The sequence below is a fragment of the Lissotriton helveticus genome, chromosome 11, assembly GCF_964261635.1.
Source record: "Lissotriton helveticus chromosome 11, aLisHel1.1, whole genome shotgun sequence".
NCBI classification, from domain to species: domain Eukaryota; kingdom Metazoa; phylum Chordata; class Amphibia; order Caudata; family Salamandridae; genus Lissotriton; species Lissotriton helveticus.
This window is the reverse complement of record NC_136072.1, coordinates 451,940,948-451,962,131: the sequence shown is the minus strand read 5'-3', so window position 1 is coordinate 451,962,131 and position 21,184 is coordinate 451,940,948. Positions and strand designations below refer to the sequence as shown.

Below are 21,184 nucleotides of genomic sequence, written 5' to 3'. Positions count from 1 at the left end.
CGAACATGAGAGTCAAGGCAGTAATGCCTGGCAGGATGTGGATGGACGCCCATGTAGCTGCCTGGCAGATGTCCAGTACTGGAACAATCCTGGCCCAGGCCAGAGTGGTGGCTTTAGCGCTAGTAGAAGGAGCACAAAGGCCATAAGGAGGCTCCTTTTGTGGCTTGGGTACAGTAAATTGTCATGGAAAACCGATCTATCCACATAATAAGGCCTGTTTCAGTCCTGCCTTTCCCAACAAAATGGTCATCCCCTTGGTGCTTGTTAGTCTGATCAATGGAGAAACAAAGGGCCCTCCTGGGATCCAACTGTGAAACCTCTCCTCCTTCTTAGAGAGACATTGTGGAGAGAAGAAACCAGGAAGCATGATGGACTGCCCCATATGGAAAGGCGACAAAATTCGGAAGAGGGTAAGCCCATGTCTAAAGTACCAACATGTCTGGAAAGAAGGTGATACATGGAGGTGGCATTGACGGCTACTGCAGTTCACTGATACGGTATGTGAATGTAATCACAATTTGGAAAACCATTTTGATGGCCAGTACCTCAAAGAACAGCTATGCATAGGCTCGAAAGGTGTGCAAATCAAGAAGATAAAAACCAAATTAAGGTCCCATTGAGGCATAGGGCATATATATATATATATATATATATATATATATATACACAGCCCTTTGAAAAGGAAAGAAGTCGCCATCTTACCCCCCTGGGTCCTGAGATAACTTTGGGGGTACTTTCTAACAGCTCAACGGACATTTTGATTTACAGCCATATCCACCCTGAGACAGTTTGCTTAGTCGCTGCATTTTATTTTCTGAAAAATGACTAAATAAAACTACTATATAAAAAACCTTTTAAAAAACACATTACAACACAAAGGGTGACTTAAAAAATGTGAGCTGATCTGGCAAATGTATAGAAGATTAAATGGCAGACGAATAACCTTTAAAGTTACCTGGGATGAGAGTTTGTCTGGCCAAGGGCAGTATATACAGGAGAACTTATGAAAGGTTTGACTGCAGTAGGTCGACCAAATGCTCTTCACAGTAGGCTGCAAACTTTGTTCAATGTCCAGAACAGACTCACTTTGTGGCTGAGCAGTGACAAGCCAAGATGACATCTACTACTTCCTAAAGCAGATTGAATCTGCTCAGTAGTCTCCACTCAATCTCCACGAGTATAGGTTGTGGAGGTTAGGGTGCAGAACCTTGCCCTGTTGTTGGGAGAGTTGATCCTTCTAAAGAGGCCGATGGTGTGGGCGACAGACATAGAGACTAAGAAGGTCAGATAACAGACCATCCAAGCTCACTCCATGCTCCTAAAATGAGCTGAGCCCAGTCCCTCATCATTTTCACAACCAGAGGAAGAAACAGCAGAGGCAGAAAGGCATAAAGCAGAACAGAGTCACCCAGGGAATCTTGAGGCAGAAATTATAGAGCATGAAAACATCAACAAACATGTTCTTGGAAGTGGCAAAATGAGCTACCCAAGGCAAACTCCACTGGGCATAAACACCCTGAACCACCTCTCACTGCAGCTGGCCTTGTGGTCAACTTAGATTATACCTGATGAGCTTGTCTGCTCTTGTTTTGAGGACCATATAAGATATTTGAACATCTAAGAAATCCCCTAAAGGTCTAGCCACCACTGAGGCACAGCACACATGACCCCACAATCCCGTTTGTTGGAATCCACACACCAGTTGTGTTGTCAGGCAGGACTTGCACAAGACTGCCTTTGATGGAAGGCAGAACAGACTTGAGAGTCAACCAGATGTTGCACATTTCTAGAAGACTGATGTGTTACCTCTGTTCCAAGAGAAGCCAGATGTTTCTAATCTCCACTTTGTCCTGGTTAGATGCATCTATCACCACTGTGAGTTCTAGGTGTAGTAGGGAGAAGTGGATGGTATAAGTCAGCTTGCAGTCCAATCGAGGTTTTATCAGAGAGGCACCTCCAGTGTTGAGCCTGTTGAAGACTGAAGTTCCACTGCAGAGTCCACATTTGCTAACAGACATGGGCCATCAACAGAACATACATGGCCAGGAGGACAAGAAGCCTCAGACCCATTCGGGCCAGAAGACTGCACCGAACCTGAAACAACATGATCAAATTCTAAATGCCACAGACTCCGTGCTGGAGTGGAAAAAACTTGATTGCCATTGAGTTCAGAAAAGGCCCTATAAAGGGAAATCCCCTGCACTAGCCAAAGATTGGATTTCGGCTCGCTGACGGAGAACTCTAGGGAAGACAGGAATGAGATGGCAGTCTGCAGGCGGTCCACAAATGACTGGGAGAAACTCACCTTTAACAGCTGGTCATCAAGGTAGTGCAAAGTTGAGCTGCAACCACCATCATCTTCGTAAAAACTGGATGGTAAGGTGAGGCCAAAAGACATGACAGTGATATGAAAGTGGTCCATCCCCATCACAAAGTAGAGGCACTACATGCGAGAATGAAGGATGGGTACATGAAAGTAAGCATGCTGCAGGTCCAAGGAAACCATTCTTTCCCCAGGTTCTAAGGAGAGGACCTGGGGGAGAGACCTCAACTTGAATTAATCACTCCGCAGAAAGGTGTCCAAAAAAGAAACCTTGAATGCAGAGGGGCCAAGAGAAGCCTACTGACCAAGATTAAACACAGATCATCAGGAAGTAGAGAGAACCTCCTGTGTTTTAAGAACCTACAAGTGCCTTGTACACAAGAAAGAGAGTGAACTTATACAAGCAAGATAGAACATACTAAGTAAAAGAACTGAGAAAAAAGATGGTAAGGAAATGTCGCAACTGATTTTGCAGGACCTACAGGGATATCATGAAATACTGGACATTTATTTGACACTTTATTATAATAGTGAGCAAATGCTATCAAGGAAAGTCCTTCTACACTTAGTGAATAAAAGAAAAATAAGGATTTGTGTCTGGATTTTATGCCTGTGGATTTCTTCTATCAAGATCCAGTATGTGCAAACAAAACCAGCTTAATCACACCTATATAATCAGATGTATTCCACTCTCTTGGCTACAACCAGGAATACATCCCATTTATAAAAAGAGTGCTAAAATGAGCCCAAAAAATTATAGAACGATCTTGGAAAATTCTGTGTAACAGGCTTCAAAAGCAGGATACAAAAGCAATAGAAAGTTATCGTCAGGCTGGATTCAGATTTAAAAAAAAATCAGGGACGTTAGAACATTTGGAATTATGTTGGTTAAAATGAATTATGTCCACACAAAAAAAGGATAAGTAAATTTGACCTTTTAGATCTAAATAGCACTTTTGACAACATAGATCATTTATTGCTTTAGGATATCACTATTCTACCTTAGGTTTCATTTCATAGTGTAGGGGTCAGAAAGATGCTATCTACCCTTGCTTGATTCAATTATTTTCCTCCTCCTCTTTCACATAATCACAATGAGGTTCTCAGGGTACCATACTGAGAAACATCTACTAAAACTGGGGTTCTTGGGGCTGGCTTTTGTGCCTGGTCAGCATCTTGGGTAACTGCTTCTGTTCAACATTACAGTGCCCAGCTATCCAATTCCAGCGCTGCAACTGTTGGGTGTAAACTAGGGAATAGATGCAAACAAATCAAGTGATGTATAGAACACACACACATTCACGCCAGCCAGAACGGACCGGAGAAGCAGGACTCCAGCCTCCAGCTAGCACTGCGGCAGTGACGCCTCCAATGCTGCGCCAGGAGGCGCCTTAAGCCACCCAGGTTTCCCGCAGTGCGGGAGACCGCGTTCACACCTGCCAGACTGTACCCGGGGAGCCGGACTTCAGCCCTCAGCTACCACTGCGGCAGTGATGCTGCCAATACTGCTCCATGAGGTGCCTGTAGCCGCCCTGGGCACCAGCAGCACGGAAGACCGTTCACGCCAGCCAGAGCTGATCGTGGGAGCAGGACTCCAGCCAGCACTGCGGCAGTGACTCCACCAACGCTGCACTATGCAGCACCTTAAGCCGCCCAGGGCTCCCGCAGCGCGGGAGGCCGTTCAGGCCAGCCAGACCGGACTGGGGGAGCAGGACTCCAGTCCCCAGCTAAAAACGCGGCAGTGACACCACCAACGCTGCGCCAGGAGGTGCCTTAAGCCGCCCAGGGCTCCTGCAGTGCAGGATACGCCCCGACCAAGGGCGGGCCCGTCTGTGCCCGTCAGAGCCCGGAAGAAGCTGAGCTGGGCCACCCCCCTGACTTCTTGGACCAGAGGACATCCTAAGGTACTGTGCTCTACCGTTTGTGACGCATATTGCACTCAGGGTGGCACTTACTTTATTTGTGTGCGTATCTGTGTGTGCCTAGGCACCGGGTTGCACCTCTTGGGGAATGGGGGGAGGCTCTACGGAATCTTTTTGCCTATGGGTCAAGGTTTCGTAGTCTTATAGTTGTGATCCCTTTCCTCCGCTACTCCCTCCAGTTACTTACTCAGGGGCACGAAAATCTACGATGGGGAAAAGCATGGGTCAACCACCTGCTCGCCCAGCCATCACTTTGGACAGCATGTTGGAGAGAGTGGTTAGCATGGTCTCTTCAGAAGTAGAACTAACATAGCATAGACTGTCCCTGGGGAACAAGGCTATACACATCGATCTCACATCTGGAGGGTCACTGGGATGGGGCACCAGCAGACCCAGTATTTAACACCACATCTGTGATCCCGTGCACCAGACAATTGGTTCTAATAAAGCCCGCTCCCCAGTGGAGGTACCCCTGGCGCCCAAGGGCCTGCCTCGACTAGGACATTGCAAGCCACGGACAACCCAAATGCAGTGGCCACAGTTGCAGCGACCACCAAACGCTAAAGGACATGCAGGAAGCCTGTCTGCTCCAAAAGGAAACAGCCCCCACGCGCCAGCACCTCCCGCAGCTGCTTGTCATCATGGATACATTCCTCATCATCTGGTGCTAGTATCCGGGGCCCAGCGCAGAGTAGTAATTCTAGTCAATCCATTTGCACACAAACAGAAGCTGGATTAAGCATACTAGACAATGGGGAAGTTTTTAGGTTTCGCCTGGTGAACAGCTGCGCAGCAGCATTTCGCGCAGGCGAAATCTTTTGAGAATAGTATGTGGTGGCTGTCCCGCCTCTGTTTTCCATTGGCTAGCTCCATAAATGGAGGCTAGCCATTGGAACAGAGATGCGTCACTCATTCCCCGAGCAGATTCGTGGGCGTTCCTGCGATTTTTACTCATCCCGCCCATTTTCGTGCGTCATGCGGCAGTGGGCGTTTTTTTTTCTTTTTTCGTCTCGGCATGTTTGTTTCATTTCCAACGTGTGCTTTGCAGGGGTGGGCTGCGCGATTTCGAGTTGCTAGCAGGTAAGCGGCATATTTTAATACTTTTATTTATCCCATTCCCGCCCCCCTCCCGCTATCCGTGAGCCCGTTCCCGCCCCCCGTGTGCCCGTTAACTCGCCCCCCCTTCCGCTGGCCGTGTGCCCGTTAACCCGCCCCCCCTCCCGCTGTCCGTGAGCCCGTCCCCCCCTCCTGCTCTCCGTGAGCCCGTCCCCCTCCCGCTGTCCGTGAGACCATCCCCCCTCCCGCATTGGCGATACTGGGAATTCGGGGGTGTTCCACTTTAGGAAGGCAGTGCGGTGTGCAAGCATGTCAACGTGTTGGTTTAGCAAACTATTCAAGGTGTCCTGGTCTCCGGATCTAAAATAGGATAAAGAGGCCGGGAAGGTCCGGCACGGTGTGTTCCGGCGCTGGTTGTTCGTGTATCCGTCTGTCTCTTTCCCTGTACTTTTCTGTTGCCCGTGCCTGCCTGCTAGTGAGAGTCTGTGTGGTGTACCCTTTCTGTGTTTGCTTTTCTGTCTGCGTCCGTGCGCATGCATTTTTGTTTCTATATGTGTGTGTCGGTTAGAAGTCCTAAGAAGGCGGGCACAAGTGCGTCTCTGCAGGATTCAGAGTAGGCAACAGTTGACCATAATGTACCTGTTAACCCTCATCTTCACAAATAGGCTTCCTATTGGTTGAAATCCAAACCTCCCAGAAATGGTCACATATGTGATTTAGGATGGCGCCGCTGCTGCCACAAGGGCGGGGGGACACATAGACAGTATCGGAGGGGCCGTCTGCTTCTGGGATGCTGGTCAGGGGGGAGAGTGGACCTTCCATTTCCGGCACGGTGTGTTCCGGCGCTGGTTGTTCGTGTATCCGTCTGTCTCTTTCCCTGTACTTTTCTGTTGCCCGTGCCTGCCTGCTAGTGAGAGTCTGTGTGGTGTACCCTTTCTGTGTTTGCTTTTCTGTCTGCGTCCGTGCGCATGCATTTTTGTTTCTATATGTGTGTCGGTATCCCTCCGTGTGTGTTGTTTTTGTCTGTGTGTTTGACTCTGTGTGCATGCGTGGCAGTATGTTTCAGTGTATGTGATTCTGTGTGTGCTTGAGGTTGTTTCTGAGTGTTTCTCTGTGCATATGTGTGGTTTCTGTCTACAAAGTGGAGGGGGGGGTTGAGGTGTCACGCACGCAGACTCGACGGGGTCCAAAGGCTGGCATTGTGAGGACGAGAGAAGGTGACGTCAGACTGCAGCAAGCATGTCAACGTGTTGGTTGAGCAAACTATTCAAGGCGTCCTGGTCTCCGGATCTAAAATATGATAAAGAGGCTGGGAAGGTCAGACGCCTCATTCTGAAGTTAGGCCTTTGTCGGCACGGGCAATAAGGTTATTATTAGAAGTCCTAAGAAGGCGGGCACAAGTGCGTCTCTGCAGAATTCAGAGTAGGCAACAGTTGACCATAATGTACCTGTTAACCCTCATCTTCACAAATAGGCTTCCTATTGGTTGAAATCCAAACCTCCCAGAAATGGTCACATATGTGATTTAGGATGGCGCCGCTGCTGCCACAGGGGCGAGGGGACACACAGACAGTATCGGAGGGGCCGTCTGCTTCCGGGATGCTGGTCAGGGGGAAGAGTGGACCTTCCACTTCCGGCACGGTGTGTTCCGGCGCTGGTTGTTCGTGTATCCGTCTGTCTCTTTCCCTGTACTTTTCTGTTGCCCGTGCCTGCCTGCTAGTGAGAGTCTGTGTGGTGTGCCCTTTCTGTGTTTGCTTTTCTGTCTGCGTCCGTGCGGGTTCTGTCTGTGTCCGTGCGGGTTCTGTCTGAGTGTGTGGGGGGTTCTGTCTGTGTGTGTGTGGGGTTCTGTCTGTGTGTGTGTGGGGTTCTGTCTGTGTGTGTGTGTGTGGGGTTCTGTCTGTGTGTGTGTGTGTGTGGTTCTGTCTCTCTGTGTGTGTGTGTGTGTGGTTCTGTGTGTGTGTGTGTGTGGTTCTGTCTGTGTGTGTGTGTGGTTCTGTCTGTGTGTGGTTCTGTCTGTGTGTGTGTGTGGTTTTGTCTGTGTGTGTGTGGTTCTGTCTGTGTGTGTGTGGTTCTGTCTGTGTGTGTGTGGTTCTGTCTGTGTGTGTGGTTCTGTCTGTGTGTGTGGTTCTGTCTGTGTGTGGTTCTGTCTGTGTGTGTGTGGTTCTGTCTGTGTGGATGCATGTGGCTCTGTGTGTTGCTCTGTGTGGGTGCAAATTCAATAGGTCTCGCATTTGCAAGATATTAAGCTATTGGCATTGTAAATGACAATGCCATTTATTTATCTATTTTCAAAACCAACACATAAATAAAAATGTTGTCATTTACAATGCCAATAGCTCAAACTTTTCCAAAGGCGAAACCATTGCATTGTAAATGCTTGTTATTAACTCTGCTTGCTTGAGGATTGACGCAATAGATATAAAATTTGCATTCTTATGGGAGCGCCTGGATCACTTGGACATTGCAGTGAACAAGATTTCTTTGCGGGGGGAGATAGCCTCAACTAATATAGCACCGGGGGGTACCCACCCTTCCCCCACTGAATGTTTTAACAAAATCTAACCCCCCCACCGCTGTCCTGTGTTCGCCTGTCGGTCCCCTAGTCGTGCACCCTAAGACCTGCATTTAACTAAGGGAATACTTCCTCCCGAAGGTTAACACAGCGCTAAAACCTCCCCCTTCCGATAATGGTCACCCTGCCCTGATTGGGATTGATCCATCCGTGCTCTCTATCCCCACGCGTCCCTTCCAGTTGAGAAAGTAGTGGTGCTTGGAGAGGTGGACATCGTGGAGGGTAACTGTTTATCATCGTTCCCATTGTTGACGCTCCCGGAATTTGAGGTCCTGTGCCATAAAATCAAGTCCGGCTCCCCAGCTGACCCTATGTCATCTACCTACTTTCGCCAGCTCCACTCATCGATTGCTTCTGTGAGCCTAGAATTGGCCAATTTGTCTTTGAGGTCAGCTTCTGTTCCTAGGGCGTGGAAGCACGCCAAAGTCATTTCTTTGATAAAAAAATCCACTCTTGATCCGGAAGATCCTGGCAACTATCGCCCCTTTCCCAGCTGCCTTTTTTGGCTAAGTTGGTGGAAGCACATGTGAACTCTACTCTATTCAAATTTATTGCACAGCACAACATTTTTGATTCATCACAGCATGGTTTTCGACCACGGCATAGCACTAAAACAGCGCTATTGGCAGTATCGGAATCCATCCGGAGTAGGTTGGATGTGGGAGACTCGGCTGCCTGGGTCCTGCTGGACCTTAGCGCCGCCTTTGATACGGTGTCTCATGTGATTCTCCTCGAACGCCTCTGGGAAGTTAGGATTAGGGATGGGGCCTTGGACTGGATCCGGTCTTTTTTGAAGGAACGGTCCTTCCAGGTCTCAGTACCACCTTTCCACTCCCAGGAATGTGCCCTGCGCCAGGGGGTACCACAGGGCTCTATTTTAAGCCCACTTCTGTTTAACCTGTATGTGAGACACCTGGCGGAAGTGGTAAAAGGCAGGGGGCTGTCCTTGGTGTCGTACGCCTACGACACCCAGTTGATAATTGCCTTTTCTAAAAACTGTTGTGCCAACTTGGAGAAATTTAAGGAGGATCTGCTGGCTATCTCAGATTGTATGACGGCAAACTGCTTACAGTTAAATGCCAGTAAATCTGAGATCTTGCTGTTTGGCAAGGATCAGGAGCTATAGTCTGAGCAGTGGTGGCCGGGCCGTCTTAAACCCGCCCCATTACCTAAGGAGGCTGTGAAGAACCTGGGCATGTGGTTTGACAACGGACTGATGTTTGAGAAACAGACAAAAGCTGTTGCCGCTGTCCGTTTTGGGCTCTTGCGTAGATTGAAACCTTTGCTTGTTTTTTTCCCTCCTAGAGTTCGTCAAACCATTGTTCAGGCGTCCATTCTCTCCAGGCTTGACTACGGTAACTCTTTGTATCTGGGTGCTAATAAAGCCAGTATTAAACGCCTGCAGAGGGTACAGAATGCGGGGGCTCGCCTTCTGGTGGCCTTACCTAGATCCTGCTCGGTGGCCCATGTGCTCCCTAAGCTTCATTGGCTACCTATCGAAAAGCGTATTCAGTTTAAGGTGCTGTGCATCTCACACAAGATTTTGACACGCCAAGCCCCGTGTGGGCTATCCTGCCTGTTGACGCCTTATGTGCCTGGGCGTGCATTGAGATCTGCCGACCTTGCACTGGTCTGTGCGCCTCGATTCTGGAGAGCGAGGGCAGGGGGCCGCTCCTTTCGCCTTTTAGCGGCAAAACTCTGGAACTCACTCCCAGCTCACATCAGAGCTATTCCTAATCTTCTTGCGTTTCGTAAAACCATAAAAACTTGGCTGTTCCCATTTTCCGATGTTTAATTATTAGGCTGGTCTCTCTTGCTCTCTTCTTTGGGTTTCTGGTTGCGCTGGGACGCCTCTTTGCTGAGGCAGCCATGCGCATTATAAATCTTAAATAAATGAATAAATACTTGAACCCACTAACAGTTTATTCGGTGATCGACCAAGCCTATCTAGTAGTACCATTTCTGATCCTCTGAGTAGGACCCACTCCAGGCCCAACACAGACATGCTGGGCCTGCCGCCAGCAGCATGCCCCTATGTTTTGGTACTGGCAGTGGTACCATCCCTTAAGAGGGAACAGAGGGAAACCTGGGATCAACTGCGCAATAAAAGCTCAGATTGGTTGGACAAGAACAAGTGGTTCAGGGTGTCAAACATGCAAGAGATTATCATGGTATGAAGAGTGGGCTGGTTGGGCGATACACCCAAGAATATTGACGGGTGCGGTATTGTTTCAACTTTCGTAGACCGTCTATAGTTAAGTCGCTGCTGAGCTGCCAGGAGATCACAACTCTCCAATAATCTCGTCATAACCACTGGGTTATTTTTACAAACCAACCCCCAGTAGCCTCGTAAACAAGCCAGCTTTCCCAGTTGCCCAAAACTCATTTTTGGCCTTGTCCGATATGGATTGTCAGGACTGACCACTGCCACTTCCTGCAATTGACGGGGCTGATCACACACCCACACATGCTACAAATACATCTGAGTCACACAACCATGTCGCCATACTTACCCCTAAGGCTCACGTCACATACTTACCCCTAAGGCTCACGTCAATCCTGACCTAAACATACTCAGTTAAAATGTCACCGGCCTACATTCAAAAATGGACCTAGCAGATAGGTTGGAACTGGTCAGATAGCATGACATTTTGATGTTCCAAGAAACCTTGGCTACCAAAGATAAATACCTTAAAGGGTTTGATTGCTTTAACGTCCTGGCTCCAACACCTCTATCTGGGTAAATATTGCTGCTGGGGGCACCATAAAGGTCATACATACCCATAGCAACACATTCCAAGCCTTGTTATATAAAAGGGGGTATCTATTTATTTACTTAATTTTTATAATGACATCTATAATTCCCCCAGTATAAATTTTTCCAATCTATTTGACTTTGTTACCATTTGAAAGTATAGTAATTGTCTCAACACAAAAGCCGGCATTTGCCTGGGTGGAGATTTTTATGCTAAACTCCCCAGTGAAGACACTGTAGCTCTAAGGCTAGGGAGTGGAGAACAAATTTGTCATAGGGGCATGGGGCTAAAGGAACACTTGCAGAACCATGCTCTGAGTAATGTTATAGACATTGCTGCTGCTACCGATGATAATAACCCACCAGACCCAACATTTAATGGGAGGGGTTGTGCAAGTACCATTGATTATATCTTTATCTCCCCTGCCCTCGAAGACTTCTAGTGAAAGCAGTGGTCGTCCCTACACATCACGATTCAAGTAATGTTTAAATTGTCCCCGAGGCCGAAGTATAAAATAGAATGTGGAACCAGGGATCTGGCACCCTCAAACGACAACATAAGACTAGTGTGGCGAAGGCTTAACAGTGCTGACCTGTTCCACATGGTAGTTAGGGACAACTTGGAACTTTTTGACTCATGCTTGTCCGAACTGGAACCCAACCCCAAGGTTATTAGCTCGTTCGCTAAACATTGTGCGATCATAAAATCTGTGCTACCAAAACCAGCTGCCACTACGCAGCATGGTCCTAGATGGTTCAATAGAGAGTGCTGAGCGATTAATAGACAACTACAGAAGGCCCTATCAACTGATCCAAGGTGCCTCCCTTTAATTAAGTCACTTAGACAGAAGTATAAGTTGGTCATATCGCGTAGGAAGGATGAAGTATTATCTGATCGATGGGCTGCTCTCGTTAATGCTGCCAGCCTAAGGAACGGGAAAACTTTTTGGGCTGCCGTTAAAGACATGATGTCAATGGGATAACCACGAACACCGATTAGCTGCAATATAACCAGTGAGGCCTAGGAAGTTCATTTCTCGAAGATCTTTACAGCCACCCCACATGAGGAAGATCTGTTTGAGCCTCAAACCCCCATGGGGGTATTAATATCCCTATCTGAAGTCGAGGTAACCATACATCAGAGCCCGGGCAATAAAGCCCCTGGCCTTGATGGGTTACCCATCGAACCTATTAAGTACAAACCCGTATTCTAGGCTCCAATCCTGCTGGTGTTTTTAACAATTTAACCCAAGCCCCATTACCTGGACTTGGTCATCCAGCATTATCGTTCCAATTTTTAAAAAGGGTGACCGCTCCCAACCCAGTTATTATAGACAATTTCCCTGATTGACAATACTTTGGAAATGTTAGGGATTAAAACTTGGTCCGAAGATAACCTTATTTTACAACCATGCCAACTAGGTTTCAGGAGTAGATTAGGCACCATCGAACAATGTCTAAACCTCAATCTGATAATTGGGAAATACACTATTGAACAGAAGTCACCTATTTACCTGGCTTTTATGGACTTTACCTCAGTTTTCAACTATGTAAACCGTTCACAGCTTTGGTCAATCCTGTAAGAATATGGGTTAGATGAGGCCTTAGTACACTCCTTAGCACATTTGCACAAGGACCCGAGAGCTCGGGTTAGGAATAATGCTGGGGGTGAGGTGGGGGCGTGGCCAACAACATGGCCGAATAAGTCGCAAGCCAACGAGGCTCCGGAGAGCCGACTAGATCTGCCGTACCTGTTGCCATCCAGAGGTCCCCTAATTGCCGCAGAGAGTGACCGGAGGGTCCCGCAGTGCCGTGAGCGAAGGTGGGGCGCTGCGGAGTGTCCACGGAGCCCCGTGATCCGGCTGTGAACTGCGGCCCCTCGGAGACATACGGAGGCAGTCCCAAGATGGCAGCACCCTGAAGGCCCGCGACGGACCGGCGAGGACCGCGCCCTGAGGCCGACGAGAACAACGGACGGCCCGGGACGCCCGGAAATCCCACCAGAGAGGCGGAGTGTCGCCGGGGCCCCGAGGGCAGAGCACAGAGTAGCCGATTTGCAGGTGGGAGCTGCGGCGGGGCCCGGCCCTGAGGAGGCGGGCCCGGCTGACGGAGGAGGGAGGCACTAGCACCAAGCGGGGAGGCTGCCTGAGCAGGTTAGGCCGCGGGACACCCCGGGCCCCCAGCTGCGCCCAGCGGAGAGGGAGGCACGCCGTGCCAACTACGGGCTGTTAGCCCGTTCCGGACAAGGAAGAATTGGCAGTGACACCGGGGCCGGACGGCCTAGTTCCCACACCGGAGGAGGCCTCCCGCGAGCGCATCAGACCGGGGCCCAGAGAGAGCGGACTACCAGGGGCGGGGGCCGGCCATCAGCAGAGCCAGGGACAGAGGCAGAGGGAGGGCACTCACGGCCACCAGTAAGTGAAGCGAGGGGAGCATTTACAGCCGGTGCCCGAGCCATCCTCCCCCCTGGCTTGCTTCCTCCTGCCCCCACCGGCCTGGACGAACGACTGGTTGGGACACCGGACGATCACGGGCCCAGACCTTGAGAGAAGGGGCGCCTAAGGGCCTGCCACGCCTGAAATCGCCTGCGCCGGGAGTGGTGGGGACAAGCTAGGCCGACTACGGCAGAGGGGCGCGGGAGAGCAGGCCCCTGGATCAGGACCTAAGGAGGTGAGACCTAATAAGAGCGGCCCCCACAGACCCCTGCAGACGCCCGGGCAGTCAAGATGGGCAAGAAGGAAGTGGCCCCCAAGGCCCCACGCTAGGGCACACTAGATCGCTATGCGTCGGCTCCCACCACAACTGCAACAGGCGCAGAGGCCGTGAGTCAACGCTCGGATATGGCTCTTCTGATGGGGGCTATCCAGGCGTCCAGAGAGGACATACAGGCGTCACGTGCAGCTCTAGAGGTCAAGATCGGGGAGGTGGGCTCCGAGGTCACGCTATTGCGACAGGACTTTCGTAATCTCACGGAGAGGGTGACCACGGCTGAGACTCGGCTGGGTGAGGCGGAGGACATTATCCACTCCCTGCAGAAAGACGTGAAGGAGCTCCGGCCCTCACATAAACAGCTACAGTGGAAGGTGGATGATGCAGAAAATAGGGCCCGACGCAACAACCTCCGCTTTGTTGGCTTTAGGGAAGGAATTGAAGGGTCCAATATGGTGCAGTTCCTGCGCGCATGGCTTCTGCAAACCTTACCAAAGGCGACATTCTCCAACTGCTTCATAATTGAGAGGGCCCATCGGGCGCTCCTTGCGAAGCCTCTGGTGGGGGAAGAGACCACGGCCGGTAATCGCTCGATTCTTGAACTTTGCGTACCGGGAAGTGATACTACGCGAAGGCAGGAAACTGGGGGAGATCCGTATGGAGAATACACAGATAATGATCTTCCCCGACTACAGTCAGGAGGCGCAGAAACAGAGACGCTCCTTTGATGCAGTGAAGGCTAAGTTGAGAGACCTCCAGATCCAATATATGCTGCTTTTCCCGGCCAAACTCAAAGTCACCTATAAGGAGAAGACATACTTTTTCAACCACCCTGAAGATGCGTGGCAAAGGTTGGAGGAGCGCCCACCACTACCGAGGCGAGAAAGGGGGTTGAGAGGGGCGGCGGAAAAGGTGAACACGGCCGGGACTCAATGGGAGTCACCGAAGACACAACGACAGCGGAGAACGCGGGGTTCCAAGAGAGTGACGACGGCGCCCTACCCCACACAGAATCTGACGAGCAAGCGACAGCAGGGCTCCGGTGCTCCTGGCCTCAGGGGGGCTCCAGGTTTCGCTGCCTGGCCGGGAATTCAAGATCGGAAGGAGAGGAGGACACGGGGGGTATCACCTCTGGAAGTGAGGAACTGGAGGACCAGTCGATGCATCTGCTAGTGGCGGCAATTAACGAACTGGAGCAAGAAGCGGCCAAGGAGGTGCTGACCTCGCAGGGCGACATTCAAGACTCTAACGCCTGAATCAAGGGGGACTCTGGATGGACGAGATACCGGCTCAGCCCGGAAGCACGCAAGTCGTTTCACACCCTATAACCACTGCTTTTATAGTTCTTGACTATAATGTATATGAGCGTGGGTTTTGTAGGAGAAGCTGTTGTTTTTCGTACTCGTTAGATAGACTGTTTGGAGTGGGTTTGTAGGGGGTGAATTTGGGGAGGGTGACAGACCTTTTCCGCCTGAAAGTCCTTAATCCCATCTCTGATGAGGATGGGACTGACGGGGGAGGGAGGTAGGGTGGGGGGGAGGGAGTTTTGTTGGTTTAAAGATGGTAATGTTCGGGGGTGGAGGCAGGGAGGGCAGGGTGGGGTGGGACGTTGGGAAGGGAGGGGGGGCGGGAAATGTCAGAAAGGTCACACACACCTGCGTCCAGGACGCGCCACTAACACCGAATCTATGCACCACACACCAGGATTCAGCACAGGATGTCAGATAACCATATAGAGGCACTGCAGGATCAGGACGTGTTCAAGATATTAACATGGAACGTGAATGGTCTGGGAAGTAAGATTAAGAGAGGCCTAGTGAACGCCTACATGAAAAGGGTGGGCCCGGACATAATCCTGTTACAAGAAACACACCTACAGGGCACCAGATGCGGCTTTCTGGCTAGAGGACAGTACAGAGTTCTCGCACATGCGGGATTCACAAAGGGCTCGAGGGGGTGGCCATATTGATTTAGAAGAATCCACCGTTCCGGGTGGTGCAGATATGGACGGACCCCCAGGGGACGTACGTGGGAGTGAGGGGCACCTGGAGAAGGCAGGAGTATACGATTGTTTCGGCTTATGCCCCTCCTAAAATGCAGGTAGCTACACTTAAAGGGGTCACGGATATCCTCCTTAGTACATCAGATACCCTTCAAGTGCTAGGGGGGACTTCAATGACGTGATGGTCCAGATCCAGGACAGGACAGGGGACAGGACCAAAGACCAGACCCCGACTTCACTTTCCAAGACGATCACTACCCTGGGACTGACGGATGTATGGAGATGGTTACACCCAGACGTCAGGACCTATTAATTTTTCTCGGGCGCCCACAGGGTCTATTCTAGACTGGATTATATTTTTCTTGCCCAACATGTTCTGACGATAGACGACTTAGCTGAGTACAAAGCCAGAGGGATCTCGGATCACTCCCCGCTCCTGGTGCGGGTGGGGAGGAGGAAGGAACAGAAAAGAGGGTCCTGTAGGCTGACAGCCTGGGACCTGCAGAACCCGGCCATATTGAAGGGCCTCAGGGCTGATGTAAAATTTTACGTGGCCGAAAACGAGGGTTCGGTTGCGTCCAAAGTAGTCTTCTGGGTGGCCTTTAAGGCGGTCCTAAGAGACAGGGCACAGAATAGGCTGGCGGAGGAGACCCGAAGAATACAGAAGGATATTGGTGCACTGGAGACCCAGATACTGGAGCTGGAAAGGGAACACCAACTTAACAGAGCCCCAGGGACCCTTAGAAGGTTGATGGATGTACAATGTCAATATAGGGACATGGTAACGGGAGAGGCCAAATCACAGGCGCTGGCGACCCTGCATCGTCTATATGATGTGGGGGACAAATTGGGAAAGTTGCTGGCATGGCTAAGTAGGAAGGAAAGGGATGCCAGATGGGTAGAGCAGGTTAGAGACACCCAAGGGAATCTGTTAAGGGCAGACGCCCAGATAGCAGAGGCTTTCACTACACATTACAAATTATTCTACGAAGCCAGGGACCTAGGGACACCGGAAGATGACCTACAATACTTAACGCAATTTGATCTCCCGTTGTTGGCTGCCGAGGACCTACGTGCCCTCGAGTCTGACATCACGCTAGACGAACTTAAGATTGCCTTAGCTAAATTACGGGCGGGAAAATCCCCTGGCCCAAACGGGTTCCCGGCGGAATTTTTTAAGCGAACAGCAGACTTACTGGCCCGCCATCTGCTGGGACTCTTTGAAGGGGCAGTACAAGAAGGGGAACTGCCGCCGGACCTTCGCATGGCCACGAGAATCCCGATTTATAAGGAGGGTAAACCAGCGGATGATTGCTCGTCTTATCGCCTTATCTCTCTCTTGAATATAGAAGTGAAGCTACTGGCGACCATTCTAGCCCTCAGATTGAGGAGGGTGATACCAGACCTGGTCCACCTGGATCAAACCGGGTTCCTTCCGGGAAGGGCCACTAGATTCAACCTCAGACGGACCCACAACTGGTTACAGGAGGTGGGTCAGAGACGGGACCCCCACTGGTTTTTATCGCTAGACACCGAAAAGGCGTTCGACGCTGTCCACTGGCCGTTTCTGGAGGGAGTCCTGGTGCGCATGGGTTTCGGTCCCAAATACAGGAAGTGGGTCCAATTGCTGTACACGGACCCCAGAGCGAAGGTCAAAGTAAATGGGATTTTGTCCTGGGACTTCCCGGTGAGACGGGGGACCAGGCAGGGGTGCCCCCTGTCCCCACTGCTCTTTACGCTAACAATCGAGGTGCTAGCGGGAGCAATTCGGCAAAACACAGACATTAAGGGTTTTCAAATGGGATCGATGGATTCCGCAGAGGAGAAAATATATCTTTATGCGGATGATGTCCTCCTATACATCTCGCACCCAGAAACTACGATACAGTCACTGTTTTCAGAGCTGGAAAGGTACGGAGCGCACGCAGGGTACCGAATAAACTGGCATAAGTCAGTCCTGTACGATCCCCGGGGCCAGGAACAATGGACGGACCTCCCAGAGAGGCTGCAGACGACTAGTGAGGGCTTTACCTACCTTGGAGTGTTTGTGACGCTGGATAGCGGCCGCTCCTATGACAAGAATATAAGACGGATAGTACATAATTTCATAGAAGATGCAAACCGATGGCGGCTGCTTCCTCTTGCAATCCTAGGCCGTGCAGCCATGTTTAAAATGATGACGCTGCCCAAGCTCCTATATGCATTCCAAAACGAGTACTACCCCCTCCCCCGTAGGGTGTTCGAGGAAATAAATGCGGAACTGAGAAACTTCCTGTGGGTGGGCAAACAGCCGCGGGTGGCATTGACGACTCTGCAAAGACACCAATACAGTGGAGGGATCTCACTCCCCAACATAGAGGCCTACTATTGGGCAGAACATCTAGTGCCGATCAACGACTAGCTCCACGCCCCGGCTATACACCCCACGTACGCACTGGAGAGACACACTATGGCTTCTATGTCTACCCGTCCGTATAACAATTATTTTTATGGGGGCAAAGGGAGGGGGGATTGCTGCCGGCTACCAGGATTACCTTGACGGTCGGGAACCGAGCGAACAAGACCGTAGGCTGGGAAAAGGCCCACTAGACAAACACCGTTGTGGCACTTTACATGGCTGAAGGAACTAAACAAACTGAAGGGGTTCAAGCGGTGGGACGACATAGGGATCTCGACGCTCGGTGACGTGATTGCAAGGGGGGGAACTGAAATCATTTCAAGCAGTGAGGGCGGAGTTTGGCCTCCACCGCACTCAATATTTTAAATACGTACAACTGAGGCATGCCTGGCGGGCGGAAGGTATCCCAGTGGGCACACTTCCTGAGTATGCAACTCTAGAGGGCCGCCTCCTACAGGAGCAAATTCCAGAAAAGGCGGTATCGCTCACGTATAGGACTCTTATGAATAACATATCCGATGACCTGGGTACCCTCAGAAGCAAATGGGAGGGCAATGTGGGAGAAATGGACACAGTGGATTGGGATACAGTTCTAATGCATCCAAGAGAGGTAGCTATTAAATCCCGGTTGCGGCTCAGCCAATTCAGCGTCCTCTATAGGACCTATTTTGATAGGGTACGCCTACACAACATGGGAAGAGTTGGAGATACGAACTGCCTGAGATGTGGTCGAAATGAGGGGGATTTCTACCACATAATCTGGTCCTGCCCAATAATACATGATAACTGGACGGAGGTCTTGAGAGAATTGGGGGAGGTGCTGGAGACCTCCCTGCCACTGGACCCTAAACTGGTCCTGTTGGGTATGACCAATGATGTGGATCTCACACACCCGCTATTGATTTTCCTGGTCTTGACTCTGGTGGTAGCCAAGAAAATTGTGGCAAAGAAATGGGGGGTAGCCGCACCACCGCAGCTGGAGCAAATGGCGGAGAGGTCTGGATCTATATATGGCAGCTGAAAGGGTCACATACAAGGCAAGGGGCTGCCCTAAGAAATTTGGCAGAGTCTGGAGCAAATGGCGGAAATACCATGGACTTGAGGGGGGACTATGAAAGTGGGCATTGGGAGAAGGGGGGTCCATGGGCACAGGTGCCCCGGAAGGAAGGTCACCGTGGCAATACAGACTTGGACCCGGGGATAGCTCTGGTGAAGATACTTGCTCTGAAAGAGACTACATTAATTTTAATGGTGATGCTCGGTGGGTGGGGATCGGGAGGGATGGGTGTGATGACCGGTGATGACATGATTGTATTGTTGTTACATAATAAAATGCAAATAAAAATAAATATAAAAAAAATAAATGCTGGGGGTGAGGTCTCTAACGACATCAGAGTTGGCAGAGGGGTCAGGCAGGCATATGTTCTGGCCCCCCTACTCTTCATCATATATATTGACAACCTACACAAAACACTGATTGAGCTAACCAATGACGTCCCTAGAGTTAATGGCAATATACTTTTCGCCTTACTATATGCTGATGACTCGGTTTTAATGGGCCGCACGCCTTTTAGTAGGGGGTTTTGTTGATTTTGTGGCCATTTTAGATCTATGCACTAATTTAAAAAAATCTTTTATAATGGCTTGTGGACCGACGAAGCGCCTTTTAAATTCTATTTCTGTGGGCAATCAGAGTTTACAATGTACTAGCACTTTTCCTATCTGGGGCTTGTTTTTGCTGCTAATGGTTCCTGGTTTGACCACATGGCATATTGTAGGAACACATTTTCCAAAGCTATTAACTCGGTTTTTAGCCTACCACAAACAAGGATGACGGGCCGTTTTAGCCATTTAAATGTTTTTCAAACTTCAGTGTATTCCTACGGCAACCGCGGATGTCTGGGGATTCTCTAGGGGCCGCAGTTTCCAGCATGAAGAAAACAGGTTTTGCCAGAAACTTTTAGGCACCCCAATCTCCACGTCACAATATGTTTGCCATAGGTAATCGAATCTCCATTACATCGAAGACTATATAGAGGCACGACCTAATCTGGATTCTGCATTTGGAAAAACCCAGTGGCGACCCTCACACAGGAAATCATAGGAGATTGCCTTGAATGTGAAAGGGGAATGGATATCCTGTGGTTAGCAGAGGTACGCTTAAGTTTAAGCAGGGTTAACTATGAACACATCTTTGCAAGCCCAAACGAGGTAGACACTGTTAGCAAAAAAGAAAAAAGAAGTTCTAACAGCACTTTACACACACTACAATAAGGTTAGACCAGACAGACTAGACAGGGTGTCCAAGAAACCACAGAAGTTGCTGTTTATGTCAATCGAGAACACTTCTTATCAGTTGGCTAGCTACCTCAGAAAACCTATTGGTCTGTGGGAGAGGGGACTCGTTTTTCGCTTACGAGCAGGCACTGTGAAATCTTTACTTTGTTTACCCCTCGATTTTCATGTTAATCTTGATGTCTTACATTGCAGGTGTGACATACGGAGTGGGCAATCCACACTACACTTTCTATTCTTCTGCAAGTTCTATATAAAGTACGCTAAATGGCTTTTAATACCCTATTTTAAAAATAATTCACCTACTCACCACGAAATTGCATAAAGATCTATTCTCCTTCTGGAAGATGATGAATTGGCCTTCAGAGTAGGCGTTTTCTTGAAAACTGCTGTACGAGCCCTTAATATGATGTGCACTTCATGAATAATGTTATAACGTACCTGATTTTTTATAATATCTTATGATGCAATTGTGTATTTTATATGTTGTAATGTGATTTGTGCTTTTATAGATATGCTTTTATCCGAAATAAAGTAATTGAATTGAAGAACACACAGGGCCACACCGAAAGGCTGAAGAAAGACTAAAAACGGTCACATGGTGTACGCTAATTTTGATACAGTCAGTAAGTGGTAGTTAGATAACCAAAGCCTCAGTCCTTTACAAAAAGGAAGGTAAAACAACACTTGGAAAGAGAGGGTGAAAAGAAAATAATCTTGCAGAACACTTCCATAAGTGAATACCATTTGCAATTCATCGTGCTCTAGCACCTTACTTGTCAGCTTACCTTTGGTCGAATCTTTCACCACAATGTCTGAGATCTCAAAGAGCTTCATTGGTAGGGGCATTTTCCTATTAGCAGCAATTGTTTTCAGAAGGCCAGGAAGGAGACTAGTGCGTGCCACCTAAGCAACATAAATAAACAGTCACTACATAACAAAACCACCGCCATTACTTTCTGTTCCAAGCAAACTACAAAACACCTAACACCATCCACCCCCCAAATCACAAGTAATTACAACATTTACTGAGTCCACTTTATAGCTAGGGAATTCGATTCAAATAGCTACAAATAGTTGCTTTCAGAAGCTACTCTAAAACACATAAAAGTGGAAAACTATCTATGAAATTAGATCCTGTACTATGAAACT

General features: G+C 49.5%; 1 protein-coding gene across 1 annotated transcript in view; it reads right to left on the bottom strand.

Annotated features, from left to right (window-relative positions):
* Window positions 1-21,184, bottom strand: part of FARSB (phenylalanyl-tRNA synthetase subunit beta) — a 308,213-nt gene that overhangs the window by 100,096 nt on the left and 186,933 nt on the right. The window contains exon 15 of the mRNA XM_078665975.1: window positions 20,821-20,938. Within this exon, the coding sequence (XP_078522101.1) occupies window positions 20,821-20,938 (118 nt within the window). The remainder of the gene's footprint in view (window positions 1-20,820; window positions 20,939-21,184) is intronic.